Source organism: Astyanax mexicanus, chromosome 23, assembly GCF_023375975.1.
Source record: "Astyanax mexicanus isolate ESR-SI-001 chromosome 23, AstMex3_surface, whole genome shotgun sequence".
NCBI classification, from domain to species: domain Eukaryota; kingdom Metazoa; phylum Chordata; class Actinopteri; order Characiformes; family Acestrorhamphidae; genus Astyanax; species Astyanax mexicanus.
The window spans coordinates 28,934,699-28,952,160 of NC_064430.1; the positions used below are offsets into that span (position 1 = coordinate 28,934,699).

Consider the following 17,462-nt stretch of genomic DNA (forward strand, 5'->3'; position numbering starts at 1 on the left):
AACAGCAGGTAACAGTTACCCTACAGCCCGGCAGCGGGAGATAAAGCGGTTAAATGAAGTACTTACGGGTTGTATCGCTTTATTTACTTCATTAATCGCTCCCTCTCTCCCAGAACACGCTGCAGCCGCGCGCGGCACATTCCTCCAAACTTTCCCCAGCTGTTTACTTTCACCCATCTGATACACAGCGGCGCCCGCGGGCAGTATCAGCGCGCTTTTGGCGGCCTCTAGGGGCGACAGCGAGCATGTGCGCTTAATGGAATTTACAGAAATGAACACTACAATTATATCATCACTAAAAACAATTATTCTATGAATAAATAACTATTCAATTTAATGACCATTTGCAATTTAAAAGGTATAAGAATAGAATAATAAAATACAACATCTTAGACAAGAAGAAAAACTTTTTTTTATATTAAAATTTAAACTTTATTTTTAAATAATGACGGTACACACTTTTTAATGTTCTTTTAGTGTTTACCTAAATATATATATATATATATATATATATATATATATATATATATATATATATATATATATATAAACAAGAATAAAACATATATATATATATATATATATATATATATATATATATATATATATATATATATATATATATATATATATTTTTTTTTTTTTTTTTTTTTAAAATACTCCATACAATTAAACAGGACTAATTAAAACATAGTTTTAAACAGGACTAATTAAAACAGAGGTGGCCACATAAAGTATATGGATCCTCCCAAGGTTTCTTCCTCCTCCAGCTCTGAGGGAGTTTTTCCTGCCTCTGTTACTCGGGGTTCTCTATTGTATGTTTTTGTCTGATTCTCTTTCCTGTAATCATTTCTGTATAGCTGCTTTGTGACAACATCAGTTGTAAAAAGCGTTATACAAATAAATTTAAATGTAATGAGCAATATGAATCTAAACATCTTTAAAATTACATTTTGTCAACAAAACGTAAAAAAAAAGTAGCTTAGAAAAAAAGAAAAAAAAAATACCGTCTCAATACTGACAAGAAACCACGTTTTTTTTGTCACATGCAATTTTATCAATAAATATATTTATATATAAATAAATTAATTAATAATTAATTGATTAATAAATAAATAAATGCCGTACTTCTCACATTTTACTTAATTATTCATATTCAGTCTAAAAAAAGTACATGACTTTTGTCTTTAAAAGATTTTATTAAGAAAACATACGAGATTAAAGAATATATATAGAGTTGGTCACTGTTCCTTTTAGCACAATATCCACGAATTGCTTTACTACAACAACATTTATCACAATATAATGAAATAATAAATAAAATCATGTTATTTTTGTTTTGTTAACGAGAGCCGCACAATATTAGGAACAAAACTGACGTCACAAAATAGTTATCTATATATCTTCAAAATGTCAAAACATTTTGTCAATAAAACATAAAAGAAGAAATATTTAAAAACATATATAAAAATATTAATAATGACGAGACGGGATGCAATAAATACAGATGCATTTAAATGAAAATGCACGTTCTCTGATTTTACTTTTAATTATTCCTATTCAGATACAAATGAGCAATAGCAGAGAGTCATTGAAAACATCTTAATAATGATTAGAAATTGTGGACGGTTTATTTAATAAAATAAAAGCCCGACACTACAAGTTACATTGATTTAATTAATTTGAGTTATTTTCTCTAATGATGATTCATGGCTGAAGCCATTGTTTTAAACAATACAAGTATTCGGCTTGAAATGATCAAAAAAAAGAGCCTTTCGCGACTCTTTTTTTTGTTTCTTTGTTTTTATCCAATCGCAGTAGAGCACAGGCTGTTTGATCAACACGCCGACCAATGGTTGCTCTGTACTGTGGTGCGCTTTGAATCGAGTCCCGCCTACAAAGGTCACATGGTATAATTTCGCGGGAAAGTCGCAGAGAAGACAACAGGCGCTGCTGCAGCTGCTCGGGATTCCAGTTTATTTATAGTTATTTTTATTGGTTTTAACTGAATTTATCGGTTATTTAGGGGTATATTTTATTAATATGGCTCAAGCCCGAGTCACCGATTTCTTTTCCCACAGTAAGAGAGCGGCAGCGGGCGGGCAGAAGGGGCGGAAGGCGAGGGCCGCGGGGCCGCTGCAGCAGGACGCCGGGACCAGGCGGAGGGAGACCCGGCAGACCCGCGGCAAGGTTCCCGCTGAAGCGCTCAGCGGCGTTCAGGAGGAGTTCCTGCGGGTTATCGCCGAGGCCGTGTCCGCTGATCCGGTGTGTGAGCGCCTGGAGCCCGCAGCGGCCGAGAGCGGGAAGACCCAGCCGGAGTTCCAGAAGCCTGAGGCCGTGACCCCCCGCACCCCGAAGAGGAGCTCCGACGAGGCCGAGTTTGATCTGAGCTCTGCGGTGTTCAGCTCCGCCACGGAGCAGCACAGCACCGCCAAGAAGCGCCTGCGGACCGCGGGGAAGGAACCGAGCGGAGCCGCAGCTGCAGCTCCAGCGGCCGAGCAGAGGAAGAGCACGGCCAGGAAGAAGCTGGAGCTCACTAAAGTGGAAAAGGTTAGACTGGAGCACACTTACACACACACAAAGCTTTACCTGTTAACCTATATACATACATATGTATTAATATGTTTGTGAGGACCTAGCTCTTAGCTGAGTAGGGTATTCTCTTGTAAAAACAGTAAATATCTAGTATAAACACTTTTCGTGCTATCTTAGTAGTTACATCTGGTCCTTTCAGAGCGATAAAAACAACCACAAGGCAACACACAAAGTAGATTACCCCTCCTCGCCAAATAGTACAAAGTAGTTAACCTAATTTTCTTTTCAACACGTGCAACTGCAGTCAAAGGAGTGAGTATTTGTGTTAATGTGTCTGTGAGGACCTAGGTTGGCTATTACTCAAGTAGTTTCCACGACTCAAAATAGTGCAATCATTTTTCTTGCTATCTTAGTAGCTACATCTGGTCCTTTCAAATGGACAAAAACAAGCACGCGGTCATGTAAAGAAGGTTTGTGTATCTTTGTGGGGACCCACTAGCTGTCTTCGCCAAGTAGTAGAAATGAGTTATCTTTTCAACAACTGCAGTTAAAGACAAGGCAGTGAGGTATTCAAAGATCCTACAAAGTAGAATCACCCTTTTTCTATTTTAGTAGCTACGTTTGGTGTTTTAATATGGCAAAACAAGCTCTTGGTCACACGCCGGCTTTGTCAGAGCTTAATTTCTGACGTGTTCTTATGTATTACTGTCTTTGGAAGGACCTGGCAGTAGTTGCAAAACATAGTGAGTGTAATGGAATGATCCTGTAGTGTTTTTATTTTCTTGCTATTTTGGTACATTTGGTGCCTTTTAATGACTAAATACATGCAGTCTCACACAGACATCAGTGATATAACTCTGCACACATTTGTATTACTATTTTTGTAAGGACCGGACAGCCAAGTTGTTGTAAAAAGTAGATCAAGTTGTGGTAAATACAAGCATTGACACTTAACACTCCTCTAGCTTTTTTTTAGTGTGTCTGAATGTGGTGGTGTTTTGTTGTTGGGTGGTGTTTGAGTGTGAAGTGTGTGTGTGTGTGTGTGTGTGAGAACAAGCCCCCTCTGAAACTACTTTTGTTATGCAAGTGTGAGCATCTGAGGGACTAAAGTAGATTAGTAATTAACAGTGGCTGCTTTAAACAACAAGAAATTGGGTCTAATCAGCTTTTAAAAAGCTTGTATGATATAAAAAAATCTATCTATGATTTAAGATCTTTAAATTCAAGTTATGGTACAGAGAAACATGCTTTATTACACACTCATGCAGTGCAGCTGGGCATCAGGGTTATAGTTAAGACCTAAATAAATGCTCAAATTTTCATTATCGAGAACACACAACAGATGTTGCTATGGGCCTTTAATGGTGAGAGACCATTGCTACCGCTTGATATACCATACTACTCATTTAGCATAGCTTTAGTATGGATGTAGCATAACATGACAACCATCTAGCAGCACCATAATAACCACCCGGGATAACATACCAACCCGTTAGCAACAACTTAGAATTTTAATAGCAAAGTACTAAAATACAACAGATACTGATCAACACTATCAAACACAAGATGCAATACCAATTGTCTACAATCATTTTTACACCCCATTTATCGACCGCCCATCGGAAATACAATAGCAACTCTAAAAAGCCCACAGGAATATCAGAGCAGCAGTGGTTAAGGTGCTAATACCACATCAACCACCTTAATGACCACATGGTGTCAGCCTAGCATATGCCTGAAGATGGGGAAACTCTTTTCTTCAGGAAAGTTCTATGAATGATGATTGTGTGGTATCAAATATTTGGTTATCACTTATTTGGCCTGACGTCAAAAGTGTTTTCTTTCTTGCTTTATTTTTATTTTTGGCTGAAAACTTTTGGTTGCTAAAAATTGGTGCCTCCCTTCCTTTCCACCATGCACAAGCATGAGTGATGCATTTCTGATACACAGGGGGTGATTTTATAAGATAAGAACACTTCTTTTTCTAATCAAGGTTAGACTGTCTATTGACACACTCAATGTAGCTGTATTTAAAAGCCAGGCCTTCATTAGCATGCTAAAATAGCATTAAGGTGTCTCAGACTGGTGTCTGGAGAGGTGTTAATCAGGTAATCAGCTAGTGTGTAAATCAGGTAAACAATCAGAGGATTTACAGGCCGTTAGAAGGATTGATCACTGATTCGTGTTGTGATGTTTGTGTTCAGACTCCAGACGTGGCCTTGGCTGGCGCTGACTCCCAGCCTCGATCCCGGTCCGTCCATAAAGAGTCCAAGGATGTGGTTAATAAGGGTACCAGCAGCTCCTCTTTAAACAAAATCAGTGCAACCAGCAGCCCAACCAAGGCCAAGCAGGGCTCCAGGACCAAGGTAGGGTTCTGCAGCTCACTGCCACAAGCCTGAGATTAGCTGCATGATTATTATACATACAGCAGTTATTTCATACGCTATTAACTCCAGTATATTGTTCTATATTTATATAAGCACAGAGGGTATTGAATGGTTTGCTTGGAACACCACAGCTACCACCTAGGGTATCAAAAACGATTTTATCCTATTTGCTTAACAATCGCAACACTAGCAAATATGTCATAGCAACTACCTAGCAGCACCATTGCACCCTCTAGATAAGTGTATGTTGATCTCTTGAAGTACTATAGCAACACATTAGCAACTATTCAAAATGCCATAATAGCTGCAACTCCATCAAACACCAGTAAACACCACAGCAACCACATGTGGTATCAAAATGATTTGGTCCTTTTGCTCAACTATTGAGAAAATATTTGGATTACAGTAGCAACTCACAGGCTACATTATTGCACGCACTGAGAAACAGCTTGTTAATCCCCTAAAGTACCATAGCAACCACTTGGAATGCAACAGCTGCCTCTCTATCAAACTCCAAGGAACACCACAGCAACCACCTGGAATACAATAGCAACAATAACAATACTAACCAAGTGTATAATAGCAACTAAGTAGCAGCATTTTTGCACCCACTTAGAACACTTAGCACTTAACTTGTTAATCATTTGAAGTACCATAGCAACACACTAGCAACCACTTGGAAACACCATAACAGCTGCCTCTCCATTAAACACCAAGAAACACAAAAGTGATCACCTGTGATACCATAGAAACACTAGCAAGCTACAAGGAAAAGTGTAAGCAGCAATATAGCAATCACCTGGGATACCACATCAACCACTTCTCAAATAATTACTACATCCAATGTAACTAATTGCGCTGTTTGTATTCTCTCTCTCTCTCTCTCTCTCTCTCTCTCTCTCTCTCTCTCTCTCTCTCTCTCTCTCTCTCTCTCTCTCTCTCTCTCTCTCTCTCTCTCTCTCTCTCTCTCTCTCTCTCTCTCTCTCTCTCTCTCTCTACCAAGAATAAACAGTATTGGGTTTTAGACCTAAAATACATGTGCATATTAAAATTCAAATGTTTATCCTTAATTTCATCTAAAAAAATGTTTGATCTAAACTAGCTTTAGTACAAAACGAAAAGGAGGCCTGTTTCAAATAAACAATCATGGACTACCTTTGCAATAAGTAGGCAAACTGTTTTATTATTAGAGTAGTTTTCTATATTTCCTTTGTCCTTATGTATGTGTTTTGTTTGTGCTCTTTTTTTAGAAAACCTTCTCCAGAGAGGACGTAGCGGCGCTGAAATCTCGTCTGCAGAAGCTGAAGGGTCAGTCTGAGAACGTGACCTCGCCCACGCCGGCCCCGGTGTCCACACTCGCCGAGCTTAAAGCCAGACTCGACAGCGCCAGAGAGCTCTCAGCCAAAGTTCAGCAGAGGAAAGCCGAGAGAGTCGCCGAGGAGGTCAAGAACAGTGAGGAGCAGGAGCAAACTCAGCCCAAAGCTGAGGAAGGGTAAGAGGCAGTGTCACAAACTCACACTTGTTTGTGTATAAAGTGTTTTTTTTTTTTTTTATTATTGCATACACTTGATTTGCATGAAATTGTTGCATATCATTATCCATAATTACTTTTCTTTAAGCTCTTTTTTGTGTGTAAAATTGATTATCAGTATGCATTTGTTCAGTTATTCAGCCTAATTTGTTTTCTTGTCATAAGTTTACAAAAATAAAAACAAAACCAAAATTCACACATTCATTTACAATTGTATATATCCAGTGGCTTGTTTTCATATTTTTTTTTGCTTATATTTAAAACATTTTACAATTTATAAAATTTTGAATTTTTTATAAGTAAATCACTGGATTTTTACGTTATTTTACGCACTATGAGGCACACTATATTATCAATTAACGTCTATTTTCTGGTCTATTTTTAAATATAAGGTGCTCCTGTGTGTATATAAGGTGCATTTTGTGTGACAATAGCAAGGAACAAAGGTGTTTACATGTTTCCCTTTTACTTTAGCAGGTCACCTCTCGTAAGTAAACCAAAATTTGTAATTCTTAAAAAAAAAAGAAAGTCAAATGAGCACAGGATATTAATCTACAGTAAACTTAGATTTCCAATATTTTGTCGCCGTTGGCAGCACTTAGCATTAAGGAACCCAGAGTGTTCGGGTAAACCAGGATGCTATCAGCTAGCATTTCATCCCTTGAAGATAAACACACAGACTACAGTCAAATACACTCACCTTTTGTCAACAAAAATGCTAATACTGCTCCAGCCTTGGTTCTGGAGAAACTTTACTGAAACTCCTGTATAAAGCTGTACTTCAGCACAGTGGCTTTACTGCTCCTTAATACCTGACTGGTACAATTCATTTATAAGGTGCACTGGCTTATAAGACTCACTGATGATTTTTGAGAAAATTAAAGTATTTTAAGTGCACCTTATAGTGTGAAAAATACAGTAATGCACAATTCTCAACAAATGTTCCATCACTTTGTCGTGCAAACAGACTCTTGACATGAGAAATTATGAAATATTCAGTCCTTTTGTTCTGATTTCAGAGAAAAGCTTCCTGCCTACCAGCGCTTCCACACTCTAGCTCAGGACGTTCCTCCTGGCCTCACTCTGCCCTACAAGTACAAGCTTCTGGCTGAGATGTTCCGCAGCATGGACACCATCGTCGGCATGCTCTTCAACCGCTCGGAAACCGTGACCTTCGCCAAGGTCAAACAGGGGGTCCAGGACATGATGCACAAGTAAGAGCATAGATCTGTATCTTTAATAGGCTGAACAAAATACACACACAGCTATATATTAGCATTTTTGTATAGCAAAAAGTCCTGTTTTTTGCTCCTAGCTTCCATATATGTTATATTGACTACTTCAGTATTCTCCCATATTAACCATCTTTCCTTCCTGTATTTCTCAGGCGTTTTGAGGAGGCTCACATCGGTCAGATTAAGACGGTGTACCCATCTGCCTACACCTTCCGCCAGGAGAAGAACATCCCCAACTTCAGCACCACCGCCAAGAAATCTGCATACCAGCTCACAGTGGAGCCCGTCATAGAAGAAGGCGAGTAATCTCAGAAATGGGAAAATGAGATTTGTAGTATTTTAAAACAAATTGCAACACTGTACAATAAGGGTGCATTAATTAATGATACTTTTTAATTGACACTAGTTAAAATATGTGGTGATTTTAATAATGTCTCAGTTTGTTATTATTTAGAACATTCTTAAGCATTAAAATGTGAAGCTTAATAAGGATCTAAGTACTATAAATTAATCATTTTAACCTTTTATTACTGTCGGGATTGCTGTTATTTGTGACACTTATTGAAAAGCTTTAGCAAATATCACAGTAATGTGACTGTTTTGCAAAAAACACTTATCTCGAAAACAGTAACTTATTCTTCAAAAAGGTAAAACTGTAACTTTTAGTGGAAGTCAGTGTAAAACGATTTAATTCCAAATCATTTGGAGCATTTCTATTAGTCTGTTCAGCAGGTATTTTTAATACAATATAAAGAACAGTCTCTGCTGACAACTTTTATGTAGACTTTATTTTCCAGCAGGACTTGGCACACTGCCCACACTGACAAATATACCAATTGGTCTTTTAATAATAATATTCAAATAAAATAAATAAAGGCTTAAAATAGATCACTGTGTAATGCATTTATATTACATAATGAGGTTTACATATTTAACTGAATTACTGAAATTAATTCAGTACTTTTTCTAAAGTAATGGTGTTCAATTTTTTTGAAAAAAAAAAAAATATGGTTATTGTTTTAAAATATGCTGTTTTACTTTACGTATAAAATGATCGGCAGTTACTTGTGTTACTTGTAAAACACACAAAATCAAACTAATTTACATGTCTCACATTTGTCCCCACCCGTTCACACTGTAAATCTCTATAATAGTCTAGCTCTGATTGGCTGTCCTTCTTTTAAAACCATTCAGAATTGAGCACCTTTATACTAAATCAGTCTTAAAGGTACAGTAACATAGAATTTAGAGAATGCTTGTATACAACTACTGGTAAATTCATATTTTTTGAAACATAAAACCACATCTTATGAAAATATGAACTTTTTCTTTCCCTCAGAAACGAATGGAGTCCGGCCAGTGTTGTCTGCTACTCGTCTGCTGGACAGGAGGCGCATGTTCCATCAGAACCTGGTGGAAATTGTGAAAGGACACCATAAGGTGAGCGTTAGGTTTATTATTTGTTATATATTGGGCATTTATCCTAATTGGAGCTGCAACGATTAGTTGGCATAATTGACTATGTTGAATAATAATAATAATTGAATTAAATTAATTAAATTGTCGACAAATCATTAATGTGATGGATTGAGAGGGGGGAAAAAAGGGGAGAAAGGAAGACGCACACATAGTGAGAGTGACAAATCCTGAGCATCCTGATTGGTCTCTCCTCATGCTTAGTTGGCCAATGAGGTTTCAGAGTGGGTGGGTCTTTCAGCGTGGAAGAGCGTGAGAGCAGCGTAACGCTGTCTATTTAAAGCAGCACTAGGTAGGATTTCCTTGATTTGATCTTTTTAAAGAAGTAAAATTACAGCTTGAAACTCACTGCAGCGCTGCATTGTGGTGTAATAGGAGGGATAGCGGTGCTCTCGTGTCTGTGCCGGAGCTCCTCTGAGCTCAAACCAGACTCTGTACGTTTTCTGAGGCGGCCGCGACCAACGCTCGCAAGAACTGCGACCTGCTTTCCGACCTTTAGTTCTAGCAGTTCTACAAGGACTACTGGTTCATTCTTTAAAAAAACTAACATACAGAAACTCTGGCAGAAGCTGGAAAGAGACCGAATATGTCTGTGAAAGCCAAAAAACGAGAAAGAGAAACTAAAATACGCTTGAAACATTTATTACACTCTGCAACTGTAGGGGGAGCCCACGAGCACAAAATCTCAATCCTACCTAGTGGAGCTTTAAGCAAAAACACACACATTTAAGTACTGTACTCTATCTACTCCAATAAAATTAAGGTATATGTGTTACAGAAACTACAAAGTTTAATAAAAACCTTTATTTTCTTAGACAGTCATTCTTTTATTCATTTCAGGGGAATAAAAATACAAACAAATAAAAGTATTTTAGAATCTCCTGTAAATAACATCCAGCCTGTGCAAATGTTTCCTATAATATACTTTCATACTTTTTTGTAATTTTTAGTTTAATATGTCAATCTATCAAAACAAACTGCAAAATTGGTCTTGAGGCCTAAATGTTTGACTGTCCTCACCAGTAGGAGGTACAAATGGAGGGCATTACAAAACATAATCACGACTAATCTAACAAATAATCTGCAGAATAATAGTAGTAATTAGTAAAAAAGAAATTAAATATATTAATAAGTTAAACACTAGTGCCTTAAACACTATGAAAAAGTGTGAACGTGTCCTGTTTGTCCTGCAGGTCTTTCTAGCTGGACTGAATCCTCCTGTGGAAGTTCCGGATGACAAGATAACCCGCTGGCACCCCAGGTTCAGTGTGGATGAAGTCCCGAATATTCAGCCCGGTGATTTACCTCAGCCTCCGCAAACCGAGAAACTGACCACTGCTCAGGAAGTTCTGGACCGAGCTCGTGCCCTCATGACCCCCAAGGTACAAAAAAAAAAACACACACTGCAACCAGGAGCTCCAGAAAACATTGCAGGTTTAGAGAACAAGAGCCAGTATTTCAACTGTTCAATTGTTTATAACAGGAATTCTTTACATACAGTCATATGAAAAAGTTTGGGCACCCCTTTTAATCTTAATCATTTTTAGTTCTAAATATTAGGGTGTTTGCAACAGCCATTTCAGTTTGATGTATCTATGTTGAACAATCTTTGTTTTTAGATCATTTGAGAGTTGTTTTGATGAGCCCATGATGCCACTCTTCAGAGGAGATTCAAATAGGAGAACAACTTGCAATTGGCCACCTTAAATACCTTTTCTCATGATTGGATACACCTGGCTATGAAGTTCAAAGCTCAATGAGGTTACCAAACCAATTTTGTGCTTCAGTAAGTCAGTAAAAAGTAGTTAGGAGTATTCAAATCAATAAAATGATAAGGGTGCCCATACTTTGGCAAATTTTGGTTTAATGCATATTGCACATTTTCTGTTAGTACAATAAACCTCATTTCAATCCATTTCAATATTACTGTGTCCATCAGTTATTAGATATATTAAACTGAAATGACTGTTACAAACACCCAAATATTTAGAACTAAAAATGATTAAGATTAATAGGGGTGCCCAAACTCTTTCATATGAATGTATATCCCAAGGAGAGTCCTGATCTTTGTATTTTAGTGTTAGTTTGACATCACAAGATCACATTTTGTGAACATTTTTTTTTACGTTTATTCACTACTCATTTTATCTAGTAATTTTCCTACAGTCCCTAAAAGTGCAAATTAGTGCTGGTGAGAGATCTGAGCACAAAAGCATTCTGTGGGTCAAATATAAGCACATATATTAAGGCTCAGCTCAGACAAGATAATCAAACAATAAATAATGGGTTTATTTATAAAAGAGGTTTATTTTTATTAAAGATGTTAAAAATTAAAAAATAATAAAAAGAAATGATGTTGATTTTAAAATGATCTTTTTTTCCCCCCTTTTTTTTCAGATGGAGAAAGCTTTGGCTAATATGGCATTAAAAACAGCAGAGGCGTCCTGTGCAAAAGAGCCTGAACCCCCAGCGAAACCTGTGGAGACCCCTGCACAAACACCCAGTGCTCTGAAAGGGGTTTCTCAGTCCCTGCTGGAAAGGGTATGTATTTAAAACCATATTTCAGTGATCCAGAAATTATAAAAATACATGCTTTATATATTGATATGATGGTCTAAAAAACTCTACACTGAATTATTTAATATATAAAGTGATATGGCAGCAAGTGCTGTAATTTAGAGATTTAATGTTTAGAGAGTTAATGTTAAAGTTAAAGGAGAAGTCTGGTGTGAAATGGAGTTGGGTTGTAGTGAAGCATAACGAGTACAAACTTTTATAAAATAGCCCACCTCCGTTCGCCTCCAGCATTCTGAAATACAGAGCTTTTATCTTATGCTTCTAACAGATTTACAATGCTAATGATGGGGGGCATAGATTTGCCAATGCAAAAAAGTGGCTATTTTTACACCATTAACAAGCTCAAACTAGCTCTACACTTTAACTGTTGAATTCTGAGGGCTCTAACATTTTACAACTAAAAAATGTTGAAACTCTAAATAAAGCATATTTCAGTTTTTTTTTTTTTATATAAAATAAGGGGACTTAAAGTAACTTACAATAGTAAAAATAGTAAAAGTTTATTCATTGGATAAAACGTATGCATTGGAAGTGCTCAGTGCTATTTTATACTAACAGTTTGTGTGTTTTTTTGCTATTCTTGTTCTCTTCAGATCAGAGCTAAAGAGGCTCAGAAACTGCAGGTGGCGATGACCCGGAACCCCGAGCAGGAAGAGCGTCTGGGGATGATGTCCCGCCTACCAGAGTTAGCCAGAATCCTGAGAAACGTGTTCGTGGCCGAGAAGAAACCGGCCCTCATCATGGAGATCGCTTGCAATCGCGTGGTCGCCAGCTATCGCTCCTCTCTCAGCTCAGGTAAGATTGATTGATATAACAATGGGTGAAAAAAGAATCATTAATATTAATCTGTACACACTCAAGACTGTGTTTTGTGTCCTGATTTATGGATTCTACCAGTCAGGTGTTAAGAAGCAGTAAAGCCACTCCACTGAAGTGCAGCACTATACAGAAGATTAAGTTCAGTTCTCCAGCACAGAGACTGAAACAGTATTAGCATTAGCTGCTAAGCACTAGCTCTTTCAGCATTCAAACACATACGTCTTAACACATTTACCGTGTTAAAACAAGCTACGTGGGACGAACCACTAGCTAATATGGCCCTGGTTTACCGTAACGCTCAGGATTCCTCAGTGTAGCGCTGGTGACTAATGCTCCAGCCTTATTGCTGGAGAAATCTGAAAATCTAAGCTAACTGAAAGGAATAAAAGGAAGTGCTTAACTCACCCAAATACCGTATTTTTCGGGCTATAAGGCGCACTTAAAATACTTATTTTTTCCCAAAAATCGTCATTGCGCCTTATAATGCAGTGCGCCTTGTGTATGGATTTTGCTTGTGTTTACTGACCTCGATTTTTATGTGGTACACGGCGCTCTGTTGTGCAGAATTCCTCACCCACGCCAGAAAAAGATCCCCCTCTTGGGCTAGCGCGCGGTTACCTTTGACTGCCGTACTGCCTCTCGGCTGTGGTTCAGGGTAGCTAGTTTCCACTGTAGCTCCGTGGCCAGAACAAGGTGCCGGTAAACTTTCCTTTCCACCCGTTCTGGGGTAATAGCACAAACTGTTTCTTTTTAGCGCCCACTTCTAAGTAAAGTTAACCTCTTAACACGCGCTGGCCCACCGGCGGGCCAGAAATATTTAATATTTCATAACTGGCTGTGTTTCTGAATAGTTATGAACAGTTACAGGTTCAATATAGACATCCAATATACCATTTTAAAGCTTAGAATCTCTGCTTTTGAGCTATTTAGCCTATTTAGCCTATTTAGCGGAATATCCTTTCAGAAAATAAACATTTAGGGTGAAATATGCCTTGGTTATGATTTTAATAATTCATAACTCTCATATTTGCGTTTATCGTTCGTCCATATTTCATCGAATGCGGTCATGTCATACACCATTCGAACCGTCTGGCTCTCCGGATTCCAGAACTGTGCTTTTACTGTAGGATGTATGTTTCATGAATTAGAGCTGCGTCAGAGCGCATGTTTCCAGTAATAAAAGGCTCTCCTTTTGTCCTGGGGTAACCTCCGGTCACTGCCGCCACCCCCCGAACACACACCCGCGCTCAGCCACAGGTCCTACCTTCAAAACGCGTCCAGACTAAAGAGAATCCATCAATCCAGTCTCCTGTAATCCACAGTTATATCCAAACAGCGCTGGAAATCACTTCATCCAGAAATGAAACTTATCCAATCTTTATCTCTGTTTTAAAACCGTTTTATTCACCGAATTCGGCACAACACGCTATTATAGTCAGAAGCCTCGCGGAGTAATGCGGTACTTGCTGTGCTTCAACATAATATTATGGTCTGTCGGAGCGTTGCGGCTACCGTTGTCAGAAGCCTCGCGGAGTAATACGTACTTGCTGTGCTTCAACATAATATTATGGTCTGTCGGAGCGTTGCGGCTACCGTTGTCAGGAGCGTCGCGGAGTAATACGTACTTGCTGTGCTTCAACTAGGGCTGGGGCGACGCGTCGACATAATCGACGTCATCGATTACAAAAATACATCGATTTGCATAACGTGCGTCGGCGCGTCGTAAACACGGCGGCGCCTGTGGAGAGCATTAGAGGTTAGATCGGGCCCAAAAATTCCAACTGGCTGTTTTCGGGCTGTTTTAATGAGCGAAATATGATCAGAATTATGTCAATTAACACGGTAACATAGAAGCATAGAACTATTATTTAATTAAAATGATTTTTAAGAACAGCTAAACACAGTTCTGCAAGTCAAACGCGGAGGAGTTCACGTGCGAGAGACACAGAGAGAGAGAGAGAGAGAGAGAGAGAGAGAGAGAGAGAGAGAGAGAGAGAGAGAGAGTGGTGAGAGCTACTCACAGGTGAAGGTTCTCTTTGATCTCCTCGTGCTCATATTCTAGTCCCATTCATAATTCTGCAGCTCCCTCAGTGTTTTCTGCCGTATTTTGCGGCTAGCGCGAGCGCTTACAACTGACACCGCGGACCGCGAGGTGCCGCCGCGTTTGTGCCGAATCCGACTCTCTGCTGAATCTGACTCCCGCTTCGCGGACAGAATCGGCACAACACCCCCGCTGTAGAACTGCGGTAGTGAAAACAGCGCTTATAAATAAATTAGTTTAGTTTCACTTTCAGTTTTCGTTATTTTTTTTTTAAATAAAAATATAATTAAAAAACAGACGCCTACATCTCGGACTATTTTCTGGAGCCCGGGTCGGATTTACGGGCGGGCCTCGGGTCATGTCGGGTTCGGGCAGAGAATCTAAGCTCTAGAGAGCTTGGACTCCGGAGAGCAATCTCCAGCTACAAAAAAACGCCAGCGGGCATCTAAAGTTTGGGAGCATTTCACGCAAAAGGGCAACAATGTGGTCCTCTGCCATATGTGCAAAAGGAGCACTTGAAGCGCAAACATCCAGGAGCACTATGTCAACAGGGTCACACAGTATGTTACCGTTTACATCAGGGTCTCCGCGGGTGTCCTTAAAAAGACTTAAGGCTGTCTACCAAAGGTTTTAAACCTGCCACAGGCAGAAATTATACATTTTTGGTTTATATTTGTGCATGGCATTTCGCAGTTTCCAGAAACAGTAGCATTATTCATAAGTTCAGGTGTTTAGCTAAGCTAGCTGCCTTAAGTTATTTTAGCTAGCGCCGTCGGCGCTGCGGTGTCACACCGTTTTCTGTCACCGTCGGAATTTTGTGACCAGTGCTCACGGTTATGAGCGTTCATTGGCAAAACGGAAGCTTTCTATACCTACACCTTACCCTCAGCCCTAAACTGAACCGTTTTGGCCAGTCGGGGTAAACATTAGAAACGAACACGTTTCGAATCGGCCAGTGCACCGGTCTGCTGAGAACTACTTGCCAGTGGTCACAAAATCTAGCGGTCACAGAAAACAGTGCAACACACGGTTGTGGTGTATGGGAGCTTATCCATTTTTAGCGTTATAGATCTAAACAACGTGCTGTACATGTAAGTGATTATAAGTGTGGGGTTTGGTTTAGTAGGCTTGTGTTGTTGTTGTTGTTGTTGTTATTATATATAAATATAGTAATTTATCGTTTGCTTTAAAACGTAAAATAATTATTTAAATATGTTTCTCAATGAATAGATTAGTCGACTAATCGAAAAAAATAATCGTTAGAATAATCGTTTAAAAAATAATCGTTAGGGACAGCCCTAGCTTCAACATAATATTATGGTCTGTCAGAGCGTTGCGGCTACCGTTGTCAGGAGCGTCGCGGAGTAATACGTACTTGCTGTGCTTCAACATAATATTATGGTCTGTCAGAGCGTTGCGGCTACCGTTGTCAGGAGCGTCGCGGAGTAATACGTACTTGCTGTGCTTCAACATAATATTATGGTCTGTCGGAGCGTTGCGGCTACCGTTGTCAGGAGCGTCGCGGAGTAATACGTACTTGCTGTGCTTGTTGATTTATTGCTCAGAGATGTTGTTATTTTTCACAGATATTGTGAAGGATTTATTGCTCAGAGTTATTGTTACTGATATAAATAAAGTTTCATTTAGTGCGCCTTATAATCCAGTGCGCCTTGTGTATGGACTAACACTAAAAATAGACCGTTCACTCATCGTGCGCCTTATAATACGGTGCGCCTTATAGTCCGAAAAATACGGTAAACAGTTTTTAGGAGAGAAATCTGCAGATTAACATCTACCACTACCGTTTTTATTTTTTTGTTTGTTTACCTGACTTGGCTTTACTTAGTTGATAAGTATCTTAGCCTTGTTTCTTGTGATTCAATAATGAGCTGTTGTATATATATAATTTTTTGTTTGCAATTTATATGCAGGTTTTTTTTTTCTCTTTCATTTTAATTATTTGTATGCAAAATGCACCAGTGTTTTAAGTGGCAGAACCAAAATCAAAAACCTATGGGATCATTTGCACACTGATAAAACATTGTTGTCCAATAAAAAGCTAGTTCTACAGAATGTGTAAAACTGTTGCATAAAATAATACATTTATTTCTGCACTGACTTTACTAAGGCCTGCCTCAGAACGCTTCTTATTTTTCCAACATGTAGCCTACCTCTGCAACAGCTTAGATTTCAGGCGCACAGTTTCTCTTTCACCATTATTATCAATAAAAAGACAAATATTTATTATATTTTATAATTATTATATGTTCATCAATTCACAAGAACTAACAGTGCATTTTCTATTTATAGGGGAGATGGAGAAACATCTGCGTCTGCTGGCCGAGCTGGCACCTGAGTGGCTCACGATCCATCCAATCAGAAAAGATTTCTACCTCAAGCTGAACAAGAACACCAACATGAACCTGGTTCTGGAGAAGCTGAGTCAGAAGGTTAAAGAGGAGGAGCGAGGCTGAGCGCTGACTGCCGGACTGTGGACTGTGTGCTGAACCGTGTGCAATAGTTACGGAGGATTACTCTGGTTTTACTCTTTGGACTGGACTGGCCACAGTGTGGCTCCGCCCCCAAGTTCAGCTGCTGCTGAAACTCTGAGCTAAAAGAGCTTTAAAGGAAAATGATCTGTGACTTGAATTAACTTTTTATTTTAGTTTTTTTTGTTGTTTTTTAATTAATGTGAACTGAGTAGCGTTTTAATTCAGCAGCTGCATATAAAGAGTTAGCACTGCTTATGGAGAGGTTGTGTTTATTACCGTTTTGAACTGATAAAACTGAACTGGAACAATGAAAAAAGTTCATTAGAAGGTTTTGCTTGAATGTTTAATAAACAAGCTGTTTCAAACGGA

The 17,462-nt window shown here is 38.7% G+C and overlaps 2 protein-coding genes across 3 annotated transcripts in view; one reads left to right on the forward strand and one right to left on the reverse strand.

Moving 5' to 3' along the window:
* piezo1 (piezo-type mechanosensitive ion channel component 1) overlaps positions 1–181 on the reverse strand; it is a 193,781-nt gene extending 193,600 nt beyond the window's left edge. Inside the window, exon 1 of the mRNA XM_049471026.1 lies at positions 67–181. The gene's annotated coding sequence lies outside the window, so the exon portion shown is untranslated. The remainder of the gene's footprint in view (positions 1–66) is intronic.
* Positions 182–1,914: 1,733 nt separating this feature from the next.
* On the forward strand, positions 1,915–17,462 carry cdt1 (chromatin licensing and DNA replication factor 1). 2 transcript variants are annotated; one of them, XM_007230086.4, is made up of 10 exons: positions 1,915–2,550; positions 4,740–4,901; positions 6,173–6,414; positions 7,473–7,667; positions 7,841–7,986; positions 9,028–9,128; positions 10,358–10,546; positions 11,562–11,705; positions 12,335–12,536; positions 16,912–17,462. In XM_007230086.4, exons 1-10 carry the CDS (start codon positions 2,044–2,046, stop codon positions 17,073–17,075), a joined length of 2,052 nt encoding a protein of 683 aa, XP_007230148.3. In that variant the 5' UTR covers positions 1,915–2,043; the 3' UTR covers positions 17,076–17,462. The 2 variants fall into 2 exon arrangements, with proteins under 2 accessions (XP_007230148.3, XP_049327002.1); XM_049471045.1 differs by lacking the exon at positions 4,740–4,901.